The sequence below is a fragment of the Pan paniscus genome, chromosome 21 (genome assembly GCF_029289425.2).
Source record: "Pan paniscus chromosome 21, NHGRI_mPanPan1-v2.0_pri, whole genome shotgun sequence".
Taxonomy (NCBI): Eukaryota; Metazoa; Chordata; class Mammalia; order Primates; family Hominidae; genus Pan; species Pan paniscus.
Window position 1 is genome coordinate 62,178,210 of NC_073270.2, and position 17,568 is coordinate 62,195,777.

At 46.8% G+C, this 17,568-nt stretch overlaps 1 protein-coding gene across 3 annotated transcripts in view; it reads left to right on the forward strand.

Annotated features, from left to right (window-relative positions):
• Positions 1 to 17,568, forward strand: part of CASS4 (Cas scaffold protein family member 4) — a 50,744-nt gene that overhangs the window by 20,990 nt on the left and 12,186 nt on the right. For 2 of the 3 annotated variants that reach the window (XM_034947162.2, XM_008950641.3), the window contains exons 2-3: positions 6,101 to 6,523; positions 14,851 to 14,952. In XM_034947162.2, coding sequence (XP_034803053.1) covers positions 6,101 to 6,523; positions 14,851 to 14,952 — 525 coding nt within the window. The remainder of the gene's footprint in view (positions 1 to 6,100; positions 6,524 to 14,850; positions 14,953 to 17,568) is intronic. The other variant, XM_003806151.3, reaches the window with a different exon arrangement.

The following is a 17,568-nucleotide window of genomic DNA, read 5'->3' on the forward strand; positions in this document are numbered from 1 at the left end:
GATGTGAGGAACCAATTAGAATTTAAGTGACCCTGGACAAGTCATTTGATCTCTCTCACCCTCAGTTCTCTCATCTGTAAAATGAGGATAAGAAAGTCTGCCTCTGAGATTTCATAGAAATAGGTAATATTATGACTTCCGTGCATCCAACACAAAATAGGTTCTCATTCAATATAATTCCCTGTTTTCCCTCCATTCCAGGTAAGGAACTCCCCAAGACTTTGCACATGCATTTCATTCGTCTTTTGTAACATTAACATTGATGGTCTTTGCTACTGAAACTCTGAGGCATAATTAATTGATTGCATGAGCTGTCCAGAGACACCCCTGTCAATTGTAATGAAAGGCCATACAGTGTTTCATTCATATTGAGGGGAATCGTGTTATGGCAACATATTTAGAGTTTTCCTTTGCTGGGAGTTTACATCCTTTGAAGATGTGGTCTGCTGTCCTGAAGACAGCAGGTCAAAATTACAAAATAAATCATATATCAAGAATAAGACCGCTGCTATTCATCTTGGACAGCTGTGAGTGCCCAGTGGGGTGGATGATCATAAAAACCCCATTGTTCTCTGGGAAAAAGTCCTTACTTTTACAATAGGCAAATCCGTCAGCTAAGCTGCATTCAATCTGGACCCTTCAGAGCAGCTGCCATATTGCAACAACTGCTCTGTCTAAAGATATGCACTATCTTATTTCTAGACAAATGCAAGCACATTTCAGATGATCGGTTTTTAAAGATTGCTTTAAATGTATGTCATGGGAATTACGATGAAATATACCATAATTATTTCATTATAGCCTCTGCAAAGGCTTTTATTTTCCCTTTTGTTCCCAATGTAGATGGTTAAAGTACAGTTTTCAAAAAGGCAAAATTATGACTCTCATGCAAATATAAAATGAACTCATGTCAAAGATTTTAATCAATTTTGATCAATTAATAGGGAATCAATGAAATGTTAAAACTAGGTCAAAGACCGTTGAGGATACTTGTCCAACTTGAATGAATTTATTTTTAAAAAGAGATCATTGAGGCGCTAGGTAGGTATAGGCAATTTAATTAAGGAATATTAGAGTGTGATTGCAAGGCTAAGTATGAAACTGGTTAAAGTCCTACAAGATAATAAACCTACAAGATAATAAACCTTTCAGATTATCGTTTCAGATAATAAACTTTTCAGATAATATCGTTTCAGATAATAAACCTTTCAGATTATTGTTTTTTACTGAACAGCAATTATTTGTCTTTTTAACTGGAAAAAAAATCTGCAAAGTAGCATGTAACTTTTGTAAGTCCTTTTTTTTTTTTTTTTTTTTTTTGAGAGACAGGGTCTCACTTCCTCACCCAGGCTGTAGTGCAGTGGCGTGATCTTGGCTCACTGCAACCTCCACCTCCTGGGCTCAAGCCATCCACCCACCTCAGCCTCCCCAGTAGCTGGGACTATAGGCGTGCACCACCACGCTGGACAATTTTTGTATTTTTTGGTAGAGACGGGGTTTCACCATGTTGGCCAGGCTGGTCTGGAACTCCTGGCTTCAAGTCATCCACACGCTTTGGCCTCCCAAAATGCTGGGATTCCAGGCATGTGCCATCACGCCCAGCCTAAGTCTTGACCTTTAATCAATACTCTTCATAAGACTCTAAAACTCTAGTCCCTTAAATACTTCATCACTGCTGGATTCTCCAAGCTCAGCCCCACATTCTTGTGAAACCCTCTCCCAACACATTCAAGGGATAATGATTCCGTGTGCAGACTAGTTATGCCTTGAGGTTTATCTTCTGGACATGGCTGGTGGTCATTCTTACTGAAGGTTTTCCAAAAGTGTGGGCAGGGGGGTCACAGAAAGCTTCCCTCTTACCCTACTCCAGACAGAAATAGGAGTGCTCATCTTGGTGTTTGTGATTTCTTACCTCTTAAAGACTTGAAAATGGGGGCGTTATGACACGCCTCTCTTTCATTCATTAACTCAACAAGTAGCTAAAGATCCCCTACTCTGTACTGGATCATGGGATGCAGTCCAGAACAAGAGGGTGTGGCCCTCGCTCTCCTGGAGCTTACATTCTGTGGGGAGACAGACCCTGGATGAGTTGAACCCTAATGTGACACGTACTGATGTGCAAAGGTGTTGGGCAGAAGTATGGGGAGAACTAGTTTGGTCAAGAGGGTGTCAGGGACCCTTTTTCTAAGGAAGTGACATTTAAGATAAGCCTGAAAGAATGTGTGGAATTTCACTGGGTGGAAAGCTGCCGACTGCTTTGGGGCAGAGAGAACAGCATGATGGAGGGACTCAAGCCCTCAGAAAGGGTGGCACCCTGGAAGCCAGTGAGGAAGTGATACCTATGAGGCTGGAAGCGTGGGAAGAGGCAAAATCACACAGGGCCTTGATGGTTTGGGCACAGTTTGGGCTTTGTCCAAAGGGTAGTAGGGAGCCACTGAAGGGTGGTAGAGAGGGGAGTGGCATGATCAAAATTTGTGTCCCTGAAAAACTCGAGAACGACAACAGTGCCATATGTAATAAACATTCCATAAATGTTTGCTGAATCTGTGAAGGAACAATTGGCTGACCGAGAAAGACACCCCATGGGATGCCTGACACCAGGAAGTACAGTCATTGTCCATCGGCTGTAGCTCAGCTCTCTGCTTTTCAATGTCATCTCATACACTCACTGGGCTCAGACAAGTGATAGCTTCATATCTTCCTTCTCACTTGAGGATTTCTGCTTCACCGTGGAAAAGAGAGGAAATCTCTACAGGCAGGAATGCCCCTCACAATACACATGCCCCTAACTCCTTTGGGGACCTTTTTTCTATGAAAAAATGAGTTAAAAGTGGGTACAGCAGGGAGGTGACACATTCCCCGAGTTGCCTGCAAGTTATTCCCTCAGCGGCATGAGGGCTGCAGCTGATTCTGTAGTTTTGAGTAGTCTGGGTGTTGCTAAGAATGTGCTGGGAAACATTTCAAGTTTCCTTGACAAAGATTTCTAAACAAATACATCATCCAACAAAGAGGTAATGCACAGGATAGATTAGGGTACAAGGAGCTGTGCAGTCTCATTCACAGTGGGTGGAGGTGTGAATTGATTGAATTTTGCTGGAGGGCAACGTGACAGCATCCGGAGCCCTGATGGTTTCCACCCGCCGACTTCCCGCTGAAGAATTTATCCATGGAAATAAATAAGGGGAGTTGCAAATATTAGTTATAAAGATGATCATTTCAGCATTATTTGTAATAGCTAAAACCTGCAAGTAGCTAAAATGTCCAAAACCAAGAAGAAAAATTATGTTTCATCCATACAATGGAAAACCAAGCCACTGTTTTAAAGAATATTGAAGAAAAATGTTTATTGACACGGAAAGATGCTCACAATTTATTCATTTATTTATTTGAGATGGAGTCTCACTCTGTTGCCCAGGCTGGAATGCAGTGGCACCATTTCAGCTCACTGCAACCTCCGCCTCCCAGGTTCAGGTGATTCTTCTGCCTCAGCCTCCCAAGTAGCTGGAACTACAGGTGCACGCCACCACTCCCAGCTAATTTTTGTGTGTGTGTGTATTTTTAGTAGAGATGGGGTTTCACCATATTTGCCAGGATGGTCTCAAACTCCTGACCTCATCATCTGCCTGCTCGGCCTCCCAAAGTGCTGGGATTACAGACATGAGCCACTGTGCCCGGTCCCACAATTTATTTTTAAGTGGGAAAAAAAAGCAGATTATAAAACTGTGTGTTTCATATTATGCCATTAGATTTTAAAACTTTAATGATGACTCTAGGTGTGTATGTGAACAAGTATGCAAAAGAAAAGATCTGGAAACATACAAAAACCAAAGGATTAACAGCAGTTACCTGTGGTGGCAGCACTGCAGGCATTTTAATTTTCTTCTGTTTGCTTATTATTATTTTTACTTTTTCTTTAATGAACTTTTATTACTTTTGTAGAAAGAACAAAAGGTTTTATTTTCAAAAATTGTTCATGATCTCCTAGGATCTCAGCTGTATTAGATTTTGTGGGGGATGTTCAATGTCTTTCTGGGTGCGTGAAGGATCTGATTCTTCTTACGCTTTTTAGATAGACTTGTAGTAGTGTTTCCCCTAATCCACACAGACCTGCTTGTCTGGTTAAGATGGTATTTTTCAGCATTGGTCTTCCGATTCCATTTTTGTAACAGAATAGAGATATTAGGCAAGAAGCACAATAATTTTCAACAAACATAATGGAAGAGTTGGTCACTTTTGCTTTATTTATGAACCGTATGAACAAAGGTTAATGAGTTTAAAAGGTGTAATTAAATTTATTTAGAAAAATAAAAAACAACTGGAAGGATAAATACCAAAAATGGTGTGAATTGGTATCTTTTAGTGGTGGGATTATGGGTAATTTTCACTTCCTTCTTTTATTTCTCTCTTTTTCTGTAATGAACATGTGTTGATATAGAAAGATTGGGAAAGGTGATTACTTTAAAACCTAAAGAAACAAGTTGCCTTCATGTAATTACAGTGGAAAGTTCAAATAAGAAGGGGGCTTGGCCATCACTGCCGTGGTAACAAGGCGACTTTTTTTAGAACGGTGTGGCTAACTGAAAGAGCATGGGTTGGAGAATTAGGAGACTGGGTTTGATCCTGGCTTTGTGACCACAGGCAAGTCACTAACCCCCTGAGTCTTTTGTCATTCACTAGTTTTTCTTTTTTGTTTTGTTTTGTTTTTGAGACAGAGTCTCCCTCTGTTGCCCAGGCTGGAGTGCAGTGGCATGATCTCGGCTCATTGCAACCTCCGCCTCCAGGGTTCAAGCGACTTTCCTGACTCAGTCTCCCGAGTAGCTGGGACTACAGGCATGCGCTACTATGCCCAGCTAATTTTTGTATTTTTATTACAGACAGGGTTTCACCATGTTGGCCAGGCTGGTCTTGAACTCCCGGCCTCAAGTGATCTGCCCTCCTAGGCCTCCCAAATTGCTGGGATTACAGGCGTGAAACACTGCGCCCAGCCTCTTGTCATTCACTTATTAATGAACATTTACTGAGCATACTCTATGTACCTGGGTCTGGGCCTGACACTGGGGACAGAATAACCAAGTGAGGTGTGGGCCCAGCAGTCACAGAACTGCCAATCCAATTCAGAAGGAAAATAGCAAAAACCAGACAAAAAGCAATCTAATAGTAATAACAGTCACAGCTGCCTGTACCAAGCACTTACTAAATGTCAGGCACCTGTACATGACAGAGAGAGAGATACCCATATGTATACACAATATATAATGGATTGCTATATATATATGTGTGTGTGTGTGTATATATATATATGTATATATATATATATATAGGATATATATTGTGTACATATATATATCAACCCGTCATATATAGTGTGTGTGTATATACACATATATATATATATATATAAATATCTCAACCCATTTAATTCTCACAATAACCCCATGAGGTAGGTATTACTATTATTACCATTTTACAGATGAGGAAACTGAGGCTCTAACAGGGTAGCTAATTTGCTCAAAGGTACACAGGTATGAATTTCTACCCCCCTATGCACGCTACGCTGCACTGAACTACACAACTACAAGGGTCATAATTTCCACAAATTAAAACAGGGCCATGACCCAGGAGTTGGAAACCAGCCCGGGCAATGGCAAAACCCCTTCTCTACAAAAATACAAAATGTAGCCCGGGGTGGCGGCACGCATGTGTAGTCCCAGCTACTCGGGAGGCTGGGGTGGGAGGACTGCCTGAGCCCGGGAGGTCGAGGCTGCAGTGAGCCAAGATTTCACCGCTGCACTCCAGCCTGGGCAACAGAGTGAGACCCTGTCTCAAAACCAAAACCAAACAGGGCCATGGAAGCATATTAGGCCATCCGACCTCGTCTCAGGATACAGGTAAGTCTGCCCTGAGGATGTGACATTTCACTTAGACCCCAAGGATGTGAAGGAACAAATCAAAGAGCAGAGACAAGAGCCTCTGGGGTGGAAGAAATGAAATGAAAGGGCACGATGAATTTGCATGAAGCTTTCTGAGAGAGTGGGACTGGTGTAGCAGTCACTGGCCATGGTGCTAACTGCAAATTCTCTTCTCGCCTCTCCACCCACAGGCACTCCTGGCCAGGGCACTTTATGACAACTGCCCTGACTGCTCCGACGAGCTGGCTTTCAGCAGAGGGGACATCCTGACCATTCTGGAGCAACACGTGCCAGAAAGCGAGGGTTGGTGGAAGTGTTTGCTCCATGGGAGGCAAGGCCTGGCCCCTGCCAACCGCCTCCAAATCCTCACGGAGGTCGCTGCAGACAGGCCGTGCCCCCCATTCCTGAGAGGCCTGGAAGAAGCTCCTGCCAGCTCAGAGGAGACCTATCAGGTGCCCACTCTACCCCGCCCTCCCACTCCAGGCCCCGTTTATGAGCAGATGAGGAGTTGGGCGGAGGGGCCCCAGCCCCCTACTGCCCAAGTCTATGAATTCCCCGACCCTCCCACCAGTGCCAGAATCATCTGTGAAAAGACTCTCAGCTTTCCAAAACAGGTACGCATACTTCCACCTACTAGACATGGGTTGAGGGGTATGGAAACACCCAGAGGCCTAACTACCTCTTGAGTCATGGGTGTCCTTCAGATCAAACACGCAAAACGGGAGCCCAGATTGCTGGCGATCACGCTCGGGGAGCTTGTGTGCCAGGTTGGGATGGAGAACTCAGCGGCCTCCACCTCTTGTCGTTGACACCCTTGGTGCCGCTGTGATTCCCCAGCTCTCCAAGGCTGGGCACATTCTGTGGGAAATGGAATGCTTAGCTGAGCTGTGTGGGAAGGCACTGAGGATGTTCGTGGCACCCTTTTCACAGGACGAAGAATCACCAGGACTCCCAGTGACAAATGGCAGGGTGGGGTTTCCATGGGTTCAGAGGCAAGAAGTTACACATCGCATTTAAAATGTATATTCCAGGCTGGGCATGGTGGCTTACACCTATCTATATTCCCAGTACTCTGGGGGGAGCGAGACAGGAGGATCATTTGAACTCAGAGTTTGGGACCAGCCTGGGCAACATAGTGAGACCCTGTCTCTACTAAAATTTAAAAATTAGCCAGCACAGTAGCACACATGTGTAGTCCCAACTACTTAGCGGGAGGCTGAGGCAGGAGGATCAGTTGAGCCCAGGAGGTCGAGGCTGCAGTGAGCTATGATTGTACCACTGCACTCCAGCCTCGGTGGCAGTGAGAACCTGTCTCAAAAAAAAAAAAGTATATCCCCTTCAATGCAGAAATTTTATTTCTAGAACTGCTATGGAAATACACAAGCAGGCAAATATATGTCTGGATGAGGAGGCTGTAGCCATTATGGCATAGAAAACTCAAAGAGGCCTAAATGTTTATTAACAGTTGGATTGGTTATACATATCTTGGCATATCACCACAGCAAGCTGCTGTGCAGTTGTTTAAAAAAAATGAGGCATTTATAAGAGGGAAGAAAGATCTATTTAAACAAAAACCAAACAGATGTAAACTCAAAAAAGAGGCAGGGCGCAATGGCTCATTCCTGTAATCCCAGCACTTTGGGAGGCAGAGGCGGGCAGATCACAAGGTCAGGAGTTCGAGACCAGCCTGGCCAACATAGTGAAACTCCGTCTCTATTAAAATACAAAAAATTAGCTGGGCATGGTGGCAGGCACCTGTAATTCCAGCTACTCGGGAGACTGAGGCAGGAGAATCACTTGAACCTGGGAGGGGAAGGTTGCAGTGAGCTGAGATCGCACCATTGCTCCCCAGCCTGGACGCCAAGAGTGAAACTCCATCTCAAAAATAAACAAACAAACAAAAAACTCTAAAAAGGAATTCTGTATGTGAGTGTGTATGTGCATGTGTGCTCTCACACTGAGACTGAGAAGAACACGCTCCAGGCATAGTTACCCCAAGGAAGGGGAACTGGTTAAAGAGAAAGAGGGCAGTAAGCTGGGGCCTTTATTTTATTCATTCCTGTGTCCTCAGCACGTGGGACCAGGCCTGGCCTGGGGTAGGTGCTCAATACATATCTGACAAACAAACAAATTAGGAAGTTGATTTTTATGTCATATTGAACATGTATGACATCTGTAACTTTTTAAAATATCAATTATTTTGTTTTTTTGAGACTGGGTCTCGCTCTGTCTCCCAGGCTGGAATGCAGTGGTGCAATCACTGTTCACTGCAGCCTCAAACTCGTGGCCTCCAGCAATCCTCCTGCTTCAGCCTCCCAAAGTGCTGGGATTACAGGTGTGAGCCACCATGCCTGGCCTAAAGTATCAATTTTTAAAAACAGAGGAAAAAGAGCATTCATTAAATGTAGAATGGGCTAGGCTTGGTGGCTCATTCCTGTAATCCCAGCAGTTTGGGAGGCCAAGGCAGGAGGATTGCTTGAGCCCAGGAGTTTGAGACTAGCCTGGGCAACATAGTGAGACCTCATCTTTACTAATAATAATAAAAAATAATTAGGCAGGCGTGGTGGCAGGCACCTATAGTCCCAGCTACTCAGGAGGCTGTGGAAGGAGGACCCTTTGAGCCCAGGAGATTGAAGCTGCAGACAGCTATTATTACGGCGCCCCTGCACTCCAGCCTGGGTGACTGACTGGGACCCTGTCTTAAAAAATAATAAAACAAATGCAGAATGAAAACTTTTTTTAATAAGGAAAAGAATTAAAGTAAGGAAGGAGAAAAAGAATGTGCTATTTCCCTCAAAGCCCTGGCCTTCATGAGGTGTTGAGATATAGAGCAGATGTGCACAGGCCTCAGTCACTGCAGGCATTTCCTGCCATCAGATGCTTTGCTTTCAGCTCCCATGACACATCCCACCCGGCCACAGCTCTGGCAGAGGGTCTTGGCAAGGTCTGTGTGCAGGGAAAGGCCACGCTCCCTGAGGCATGTGCTGTGGGGGCCCCAGGAATGTGCTACTCACCATTCAGGCCTTCTCCACACCAGCTTCCAAGGTTGTCTTCAAACAGGAAAGTGTTGATTCCTTAGAAGATTTTGAATACTTTACATTTTCCAACTCCCTGGGCTACAAGACATAGAACCAGACAGTTGTTACATAGAACAGCTGCTAGCACAGGCACTCGCTACAAACACCAGGAGGAAGCTGGTGGCGCCTTCTGAAGCAGTCAATGAGGCGGACACTAACTCTCTTTTCTGGAACAACTGGCCCCGATCTAGGCCTGGCATGCTCAGCTGCTGTCTGAGCAGCTGACTCGGAGCAGGGCTTTGCTGAGGTTTCTTCTAAGAACAACAAGTGACATTAACTGAAGTTAACTTGAATTTCTTCCAAGGCCATGAAAAGAAAAAACAAAAAATCAATAGCAATTCCTTCCTCTCCCTGAAAGGAAAACAGATGCGCTGTCCTCTGTTGGTTGACCAGAGGACCCTCGAAGACCACTTCACAATCAGTTAAGTTTTCTGATCCACAGAAAAGGCTGGCAAGGCTGGCACCTCCTCCCTGCTCATGCCACTCAATACAATGACAGGCTCCTACAAGGTACTTAGTAAATACCTGTTGCATGAATGAAATTGACCAAACACAACACAAGGTTTCAAAAACATGGAGTCCACTATCAACTGCTAGACTGACATCCGTGTGAAAGGAAAGATGAGTTTACTATTGAAACTTAACTTTGAAAAATGATCAGGGCATTAGCAATGAGATTTGTCCTTGATGTTAAGTGCATCAACCATTTGAGCCCCTGCTTGTGCAGGCTGTGGCAAACAACAGAAACCGCAAGGAAATTCAGGGGGGGTCCCTTTAACCACTGAGCAGAGTTCTTGAGGTGGCCACAGTAAAACCCCCCAGGGGAATTTCCTGCCTTGTTTTCCTTCCTTAAGTTCCCTCCATGTCTGCCCTACCTACAAGTTTGCTCCCTTCCTTCCCTCCCTTCCTATTTATTTACTTAAAAAAAAATTTTTTTTTTTTTTTTTGGAGGCAGAATCTCGCTCTGTCACCCAGGCTGGAGTGCAGTGGCGTGATCTCGGCTCACTGCAACCTCTGCCTCCTGGGTTCAAGAGATTCTCCTGCCTCAGCCTCCCAAGTAGCTGGGAACACAGGCTCCCACCACCACACCTGGCTAAATTTTTTTTGTATTTTTAGTAGTGACAGGGTTTCGCCATGTTGGCCAGGCTGGTCTCGAACTCCTGACCTCAGGTGATCTGCCCACCTCGGCCTCCCAAAGTGCTGGGATTACAGGCGTGAGCTACTGTGCCCAGCCTATTTACTTAAAAATTGTTTTAATTTATTGGCTGGGTGCGGTGGCTCACACCTGTAATCCCAGCAATTTGGGAGGCCAAGGCGGGTGGATCACCTGAGGTCAGGAGTTTGAGACCAGCCTGGCCAACATAGTGAAACCCTGTCTCTACTAAAAACACAAAAATTAGCCATGTGTGGTGGTATGCATCTGTAGTCCCAACTACTCAGAAGGCTGAGGCAGGAGAATTGCTTGAACCCGGGAAGTGGAAGTTGCAGTGAGCCGAGATCACGCCACTGCACTCCAGCTTGGGTGACAAGAGGAAAACTCCGTCTCAAAAAAATAATAATAATTTTTAATTTCTTGCCTTCTCTGTGCTTGGAGTCTCTTAGCAAGAGATGTGGTCTGTGGCTTACAGCTCAGGAGTGCCATCTCATTTGGCTTCTGGGGCAGCCAATGTTGCACTGGGTGATTGGGGACCTCCCAACAGCCTCTGTGTTTCTCCTTCCTCCTCTGTATAGGGAGAAGGTTGGACCCCATCTTTTCTAAAGTCACCTTCAGATGTACCTTTTGGTTTTTCTAAATACTTTCTTCTTCCTCTACTCTGAGAAGGAAGGAGCTAGAAGAACTTGAAGACCAGTTAACAATCAGTTACAGATTTTCTGATCCACAGAAAAGGCAGGTGTCTCCTCCCTGCTCATGTCATCTAGCCATTAACCCTGAGGCTAAACCCGCCCAGAAAATACATTCCAAATGGAAGCGGCTGTTGGTAGACGGGGCAACTCTGAGCCACGGGTTTTGAACTGTTTTCCCATGGCAAATTCACAGGCTTGGAACACAGCCTTTGTGAGGCACTTCACGGACTCCTTTTTATATCTGTGTTGACAGTCTGCAGACTAAGAGTGGCCCCAAATTAACATCCGAGAAGGTGGAAACGTCATTTTTCTCAAGTTGTCCTAAGAGAGGCGTCTATGTGTCAGAATCAGACATCTCTATAGCTGGGTGCGATCTCTGCATATCTTTAGATTAGAACAACTCATTTTACAGATGAGGACATTAATTCCCAGGGAGGTGAAACTGCTCGTGCAGCCACACAGCTGATGAAGCATGACTTCCATCACCCCCAAAAACACAGCCCTTATTCCTTGATCTTCTTTCACTTGACTCTGTGGCTGACGCTATTCTTTCTGATGAACACTTTACTGAAATTTCACCTACAGATGCTACGTTACAGCTCTGTAACTTATATCCAGACCACGAAACAACAAAACTACCACCCCAGAAGCCTCCAGTGCCTTCTCTCTGTCACTTCCCCACTAGGGTAACCACTATCTTGGGCTTTGTTTTACTTTTTATCCCAACTTCCTTAATATAATGTGCTGGCCTAATTTAAAAAAAAAAAACCACCACATCAAGAGCATATTTGATTTCAGTTTAAATTCAGAAGGGACTCTTGTATTTCAAGAGAAAAGGGCCAGATTTCCTGGTGAAACTGCTTTTGGATCCACTAGTTCCTGAACTGGAGTTTCCTTCTGTCTCCCTAAACCTTTCGAAACTGTGTTTCTCAAACATGTTCCTTAACTGATTGCCATACTGGGCCTACGTTTTCCAAGAAGCACTGGGCATTTTTGAGCTGGCTTCCTTCCATCTGAAATGTCATACACAGGAAAGTCCCTTTGCTCTGTGGAGGTGCCCTCACAGGCAAAGGGGATCCCACAGTCAGCCATCAAAATAAAATGGGCCTGAAGTCATGGGGAGGAATGGGCCTTGGGACAGCATTTGGAAAGGGTCTGCGGGGGTAGAAAGCTTGGTGTGTTCAAATAAGTGAGAGCTGGGAGGGAGGAGACATGGCAGTACAGCCAGTGGTCCGGGACACTCACTCAAGGTCCCTGGGTGTGGCGGGTGCATAGCTTGTCAGACCGGGTAAGCAGCTTGGATTTCTGGCCTGGCGCGGTGGCTCACGCCTGTAATCCTTCCACTTTGGGAGGCTGAGGCAGGTGGATCACTTGAGGTCAGGAGTTCAAAACCAGCCTGGCCAACGTGGTACTAAAAATACAAAAAAGTAGCGGGGTGTGGTGGCGGGCACCTGTAATCCCAGCTACTCGGGAGGCTGAGGCAGGAGAATCGCTTGAACCCGGGAGGTGGAGGTTGCAGTAAGCCGAAATGGCACCACTGCACTCTAGCCTGGGTGACAGAGCGAGACTCCGTCTCCAAAAAAAAAAAAAAAAAAAAAAAGAAGCTTGGATTTCATTCAAAATGCAATGGGAAACCACTGACGGGCTTGTCCACCTAGACCAATCAGCCTGAGACCATCAGGAAGAAAGTCAGGTTTACTGAGTGTAAAGAGGGAGATCACAGAGCAGAGGAACCATGAGGCAGCTCACAAACAGGAAAAGGTAGCATCGTGATGGGATGGGGAAAGGCGGGGTTTAGGTGAAATCTAAGCGAAGCTGTGTCTTGATAGGCTCTGTGCACAACAGGGCAGCGTGCAGGCTGGACGAGGGCCGCTCTCCCCTTGGGAACCACGAAGCGGAGATAGAGGGGAAGTCCTGGACCCGGAAACCCCTTGTCTGAAGCGCTACATGAGGGCCTGGGAATCAAGGCTGCTTCTCTGTCAATGACTCAGATCCCCCAGGCGAGAGTGGGATGTTTCATTCTTACTGAGAGCGCTTTGGAAAGCTGGGCTTCGAGAGCCTAGGATTTCAGGGAACCAAGTTTCTCAGGGAGTAAGAAAGCAGTCGTCACTCAACGAAGGGGGCTGTTTTGACATGTGACAGCTGCAGCGTGTCCTTGGAAGAAATGTTCATCCCGTTTGCATTGCGGCTGCTTTATCTGCATCCGTGAGTCTAGCCAGATGAATGGCGGGGTGGATTTTTACACTGTGTGCTAATGTTTACCATCCAAGCCGTACACATCCACTCACCAAAAACAAACAGATAAATCTAGCACGTACATTCCCAGTGCTGCATCCCGGGGACACCATGATGAATAGAGGGACCCTGACCCAGTCCTCAGAAACTGCTCGTCTGCCTGCATTCCCCTCCCTCAGCTCTGCATACTGAAACCCTAACACCCCCTGAGCCAACTTGGAAAGCCCCCTACTTAGCAACAGCTCCTTGGGACGCCAGTGGGAAGTACATTCTCCCTGTCCTGGACTCCGGAGCTTCACCCTGTCCTCTCCTCCAGGCCCTGTCTTGCTTACCAGCCTGTGCCCAGCCTATACTCAGACCTCATTTCCCTCTTAGACTTTAAGCCCGTGGTAGACAGCATCTTCTACTCTAGAAAAATTCGCGCATTCCTAGGCCCCCCCTAGAGACGTTCTAGTTCAGGAGGTCTGGGTGGGAGACTTGGCAGCTGTATTATTTTAAAGTTCCCCAGGGGACTCGGATCCCTGGCTGGGTTTGGAAGCTGCTCTGTGGCACCCAGTGTGGTACCCACCATTGAGCCAACATCATTGAGCTCTGGAGGATTAACTTGAATCTGAAGTTCCCATTCACAGACCCAGGTTCCATGGCTAAGACCATGTTTCCCAAAGTGCCTTGAGCAATAACTGGCCAAGTGCTCTCAATAAAATATAAATCGGGGCCAGGCGCAGTGGCTCACGCCTGTAATCCCAGCACTTTGGGAGGCCAATGTGGGCAGATCACCTAAGGTCGGGAGTTCGAGACCAGCCTGACCAATATGGTGAAACCCTGTCTCTACTGAAAACACAAAATTAGCCTGGTATGGAGGCATGTGCCTGTAGTCCCAGCTACTCAGGAGGCTGAGGCAGGAGAATTGCTTGAACCCGGGAGGCGGAGGTTGCAGTGAGCCGAGATCGCGCCATTGCACTCCAGCCTGGGCAACAGGAGTGAAGATCCACCTCAAAAAAAATAAAAGGTTTATATATATATATAAATTGGATGGTCAATCCCATCCTTTGTAGGATAAAATTCAAACTCCTTCACTGACCTGCTCCCTGTTAACCTTTCCCACTCCACCTCTCCCTCCTCCCTTCCCTCGCTCCTCTCCATCACTTTCACATTGCCAGGTTCTCTTCTGCCTCCCACTGCTGCCAGCAAAAGCTGCCAGCTGCAGCTCAACTGGTCACCTCCTGCTTCCCTGCCTCAGCCCAGGTGACAAGTCCTTAGACAGCTCTCAGGCCTCAGTTTCCTCCCAGACCTTGTTGGTCCCTCCACCTTACATTCTTAAAGTCCCCTCTGCCTATTGCGTGCACTTCTCCAGCCTCAGCCTAGCTAGATGAATGTAGACGAATAGCCCAGTATCAGAGTCACAGCCTCCTGGTCCCTAGAGAACATCAGAATCACCTGGCAAGCTTGTTAACACTGCAGGTTCCTGGCCCCCCTCGACACCCAGAGACTCCGTCCAACTCGCGTGGGCCCAAGAATCTGCATGTTAACCTGCTTCAGGTGAATTTCCCAGGTGAGGCAGATACAGGACATCGTGGGCCACCTGTGAGGAAGGCTGCCTCCACCAGGGAGCCTCCCACCCGTACCCTGCTGTCTTGAGAGTGAAGAGCCTGCCAGCGGGGGTGCCAGGCGACCCCCTCAGCAGTGTCCACCCAGCTGTCTCTGCTTTTGGAGAGATGACTTTGAACCTGATTGTGATCATCAGAGTGACATTTCCTTTTCCTCTGCTCTCCTTTCTCTCCAAGGCCATCCTCATGCTTCCCAGACCTGTCCGGGCCTCACTGCCGACTCTGCCTTCCCAGGTGTATGACGTGCCTACCCAGCGCCGGGGCCCCGTGGTCCTGAAGGTGAGCCTTGTTCAGGGGCCCCTCATCACCCAGACCTCTGTGCCCAGAGTCTGGGGTTCTTGGGATCATGCCCACATTACATTTCAGCATTACCATGGCGGCCAGAGGCTCAGCCTCCAGAATACACATCACCACTCAGAGGCCAACTTCATAACCTCCTTTTTACCCATGGAGCCCAGTCCTGCTCTAGAAAACATTATGACTACTTGAGTTCTGAATATTTTGAAATTTTTACTTTTCATTTATAATAGATTGTTTTTTCTTTTTCTTGTTGAGATGGGGTCTTGCTTTGTTGACCAGGCTGGTCTCGAACTCCTGGCCTCAAGCAATCCTCCCATCTCAGCCTCCCAAAGTGCTGGGATTATGGGCATAAGCCACCGTGCCCAGCCATTATTTATAATAGATATTTAATATATGTATGTGTGTACCTACACACACATTTTTTAAATGATATTTTGAAGGATATGCACCACAGTCTTAACATGGATTATCACTGATTATCTTAAAATTGATTATCTCTGGGGGAAGAAATTTTAGTTGTTTTTTTTTTTAACTTGTTTGTATATAAATGGAACATCACATTTGTAAGACATGCTTCATGTGATCAAAAAATAGCTTTGCTCCTTTCTTAGCCCATCCAAATGCTCTGCGGTGGCGTTCTCCCCACCCACCTACCGCTGGGATCAGTAGCTCCCAACTTTCGTTGTATGCAAAAGCATCTGAGAGTTTTAGCCATCCTGGTGCCTGTGCCCCAACCCCAGAGACTGTTGAATCAGGTCTAGATGGGGCCCAAACATCAGGATTTTTAAAAGCCCTCAGGTGGTTGTACTGAGCAGCCAGGATTGAGAACCACAGTTCCAGTCTAAATAAAATTTCAAGCAGGCTCTGTGACTTCCTGGTCACTCACAGGTAATAAGTCACTTTTGGCCAGGTGCGGCAGCTCACACCTATAATCCCAGCATTTTGGGAGGCCAAGGCAGGAGGATCACTTGACACTAGGAGTTCGAGACCAGCCTGGCCAACATGGTGAAACCCCGTCTCTCCTAAAAATACAAAAATTAGCTGGGCATGGTGGTTCATGCCTGTAGTCCCAGCTACTAGGGAGGCTGAGGTGGGAGAATCACTTGAACCTGGAAAGTGGAGGTTGCAATGAGCTGAGATCACACCACTGCACTCCAGCCTGGGTGACAGAGCAAGACTCTGTCTGAAAAAAAAAAAAATCAAAATCAAAAATTAAAAAAAAAAGAAGTCACTTTAGCCTCGCTAGGCTCAGTTGAGAAATTTAATTGTCCAGGCAATAATCAAACTTTCCAGTTCATTTAAAGCTAAAGCTCCTGCTGCCCAGCTTGGGCCTGCCTGCTAGGCTGGGCTCCAGGGACTGGCTAAGTTCTCTGCTGGTTCACCATCTCAGGTTTCTACCCTTTCTCACTCACTGGGTGGTCTCAGACTCCTGCAGGGCTGCAAGAGGCAGGCAGGGACAAAGGTCCTGCTCACCTGGTTCTGTTGGCAGATGTGCTAATAGCAGTGGCCAGTATGGCAAGCTGATTCTTTCTCTTCTGGGGTATTCCTGTAAGTGCCCCCCACCTCCTACCCCTCACCTCCTTGCTGAGCATCTCTTACCTGCAAGTCCCTCCAGGTGGACAAATGCATCTCCTCTGGCTGCTGGCTCCTCCCTTAGCTCTGGGGCAGGCAGGTCATTTCCAGCCACATCCTCGTGACATTCCCTGAGCCATTCCTCCCTGGCTCTTGCTCCAGCTCTTGTGTGAGCCATGCCTGGTCCATGACAAACACACAAGCTCCCTTTGCCATGATAGACTCCAGGAGCATAGGCGCTTGCCTTGGGTGTAAAAGTTATCAATGGGCCGGGCGCGGTGGCTCATGCCTGTAATCCCAGCACTTTGGGAGGCTGAGGCAGGTAGATCACGAGGTCAGGAAGTGGAGACCACCCTGGCTAACGCGGTGAAACCCCGTCTCTACTAAAAATACAAAAAATTAGCAGGGCATGGTGGCAGGTGCCTGTAGTCCCAGCTACTCGGGAGGCTGAGGCAGGAGAATGGCGTGAACCCGGGAGGCGGAGCTTGCAGTGAGCAGAGATCGCGCCACTGCACTCCAGCCTGGGAGACAGTGAGACTCTGTCTCAAAAAAAAAAAAAAAGTTATCAATGAAGACACACTTGTATGACTCACTTCACTCACCTTGCCCTAATCCCAGCCCCACTAGACCCTGTCTTTATGTAAAACTGTGACATTTTGTTCACCATGATTTTTTTTGCATTATGATTTTTAAAAATATTGCATTTTAAATAGTATTTACTATGATGATTGAGTTTTTTGGTGCCCTCTTAATGTTGTGCCCAAGGCAACTGCTTTGCTCTCCTCCCCCTGGTCCTGACCCTGAGAACAGGCCATCCACAGCACGGCTGCCACCCTCTGTCTTTTCAACTTTCCCAAGCCAGAGTCAGCCCCTATCCACTGTGACCCCAAGGTCAGGGGATACAACTCAAGTCATTGAATGGTCCCATGGGAACACTTGATGGTTTGCTTTTGGGGAGTGAAAGGAAACCCCCGCTACACCGCACCCCATTTCCCAGCTGAGGAGAGCCCTCAGGAGACTCAC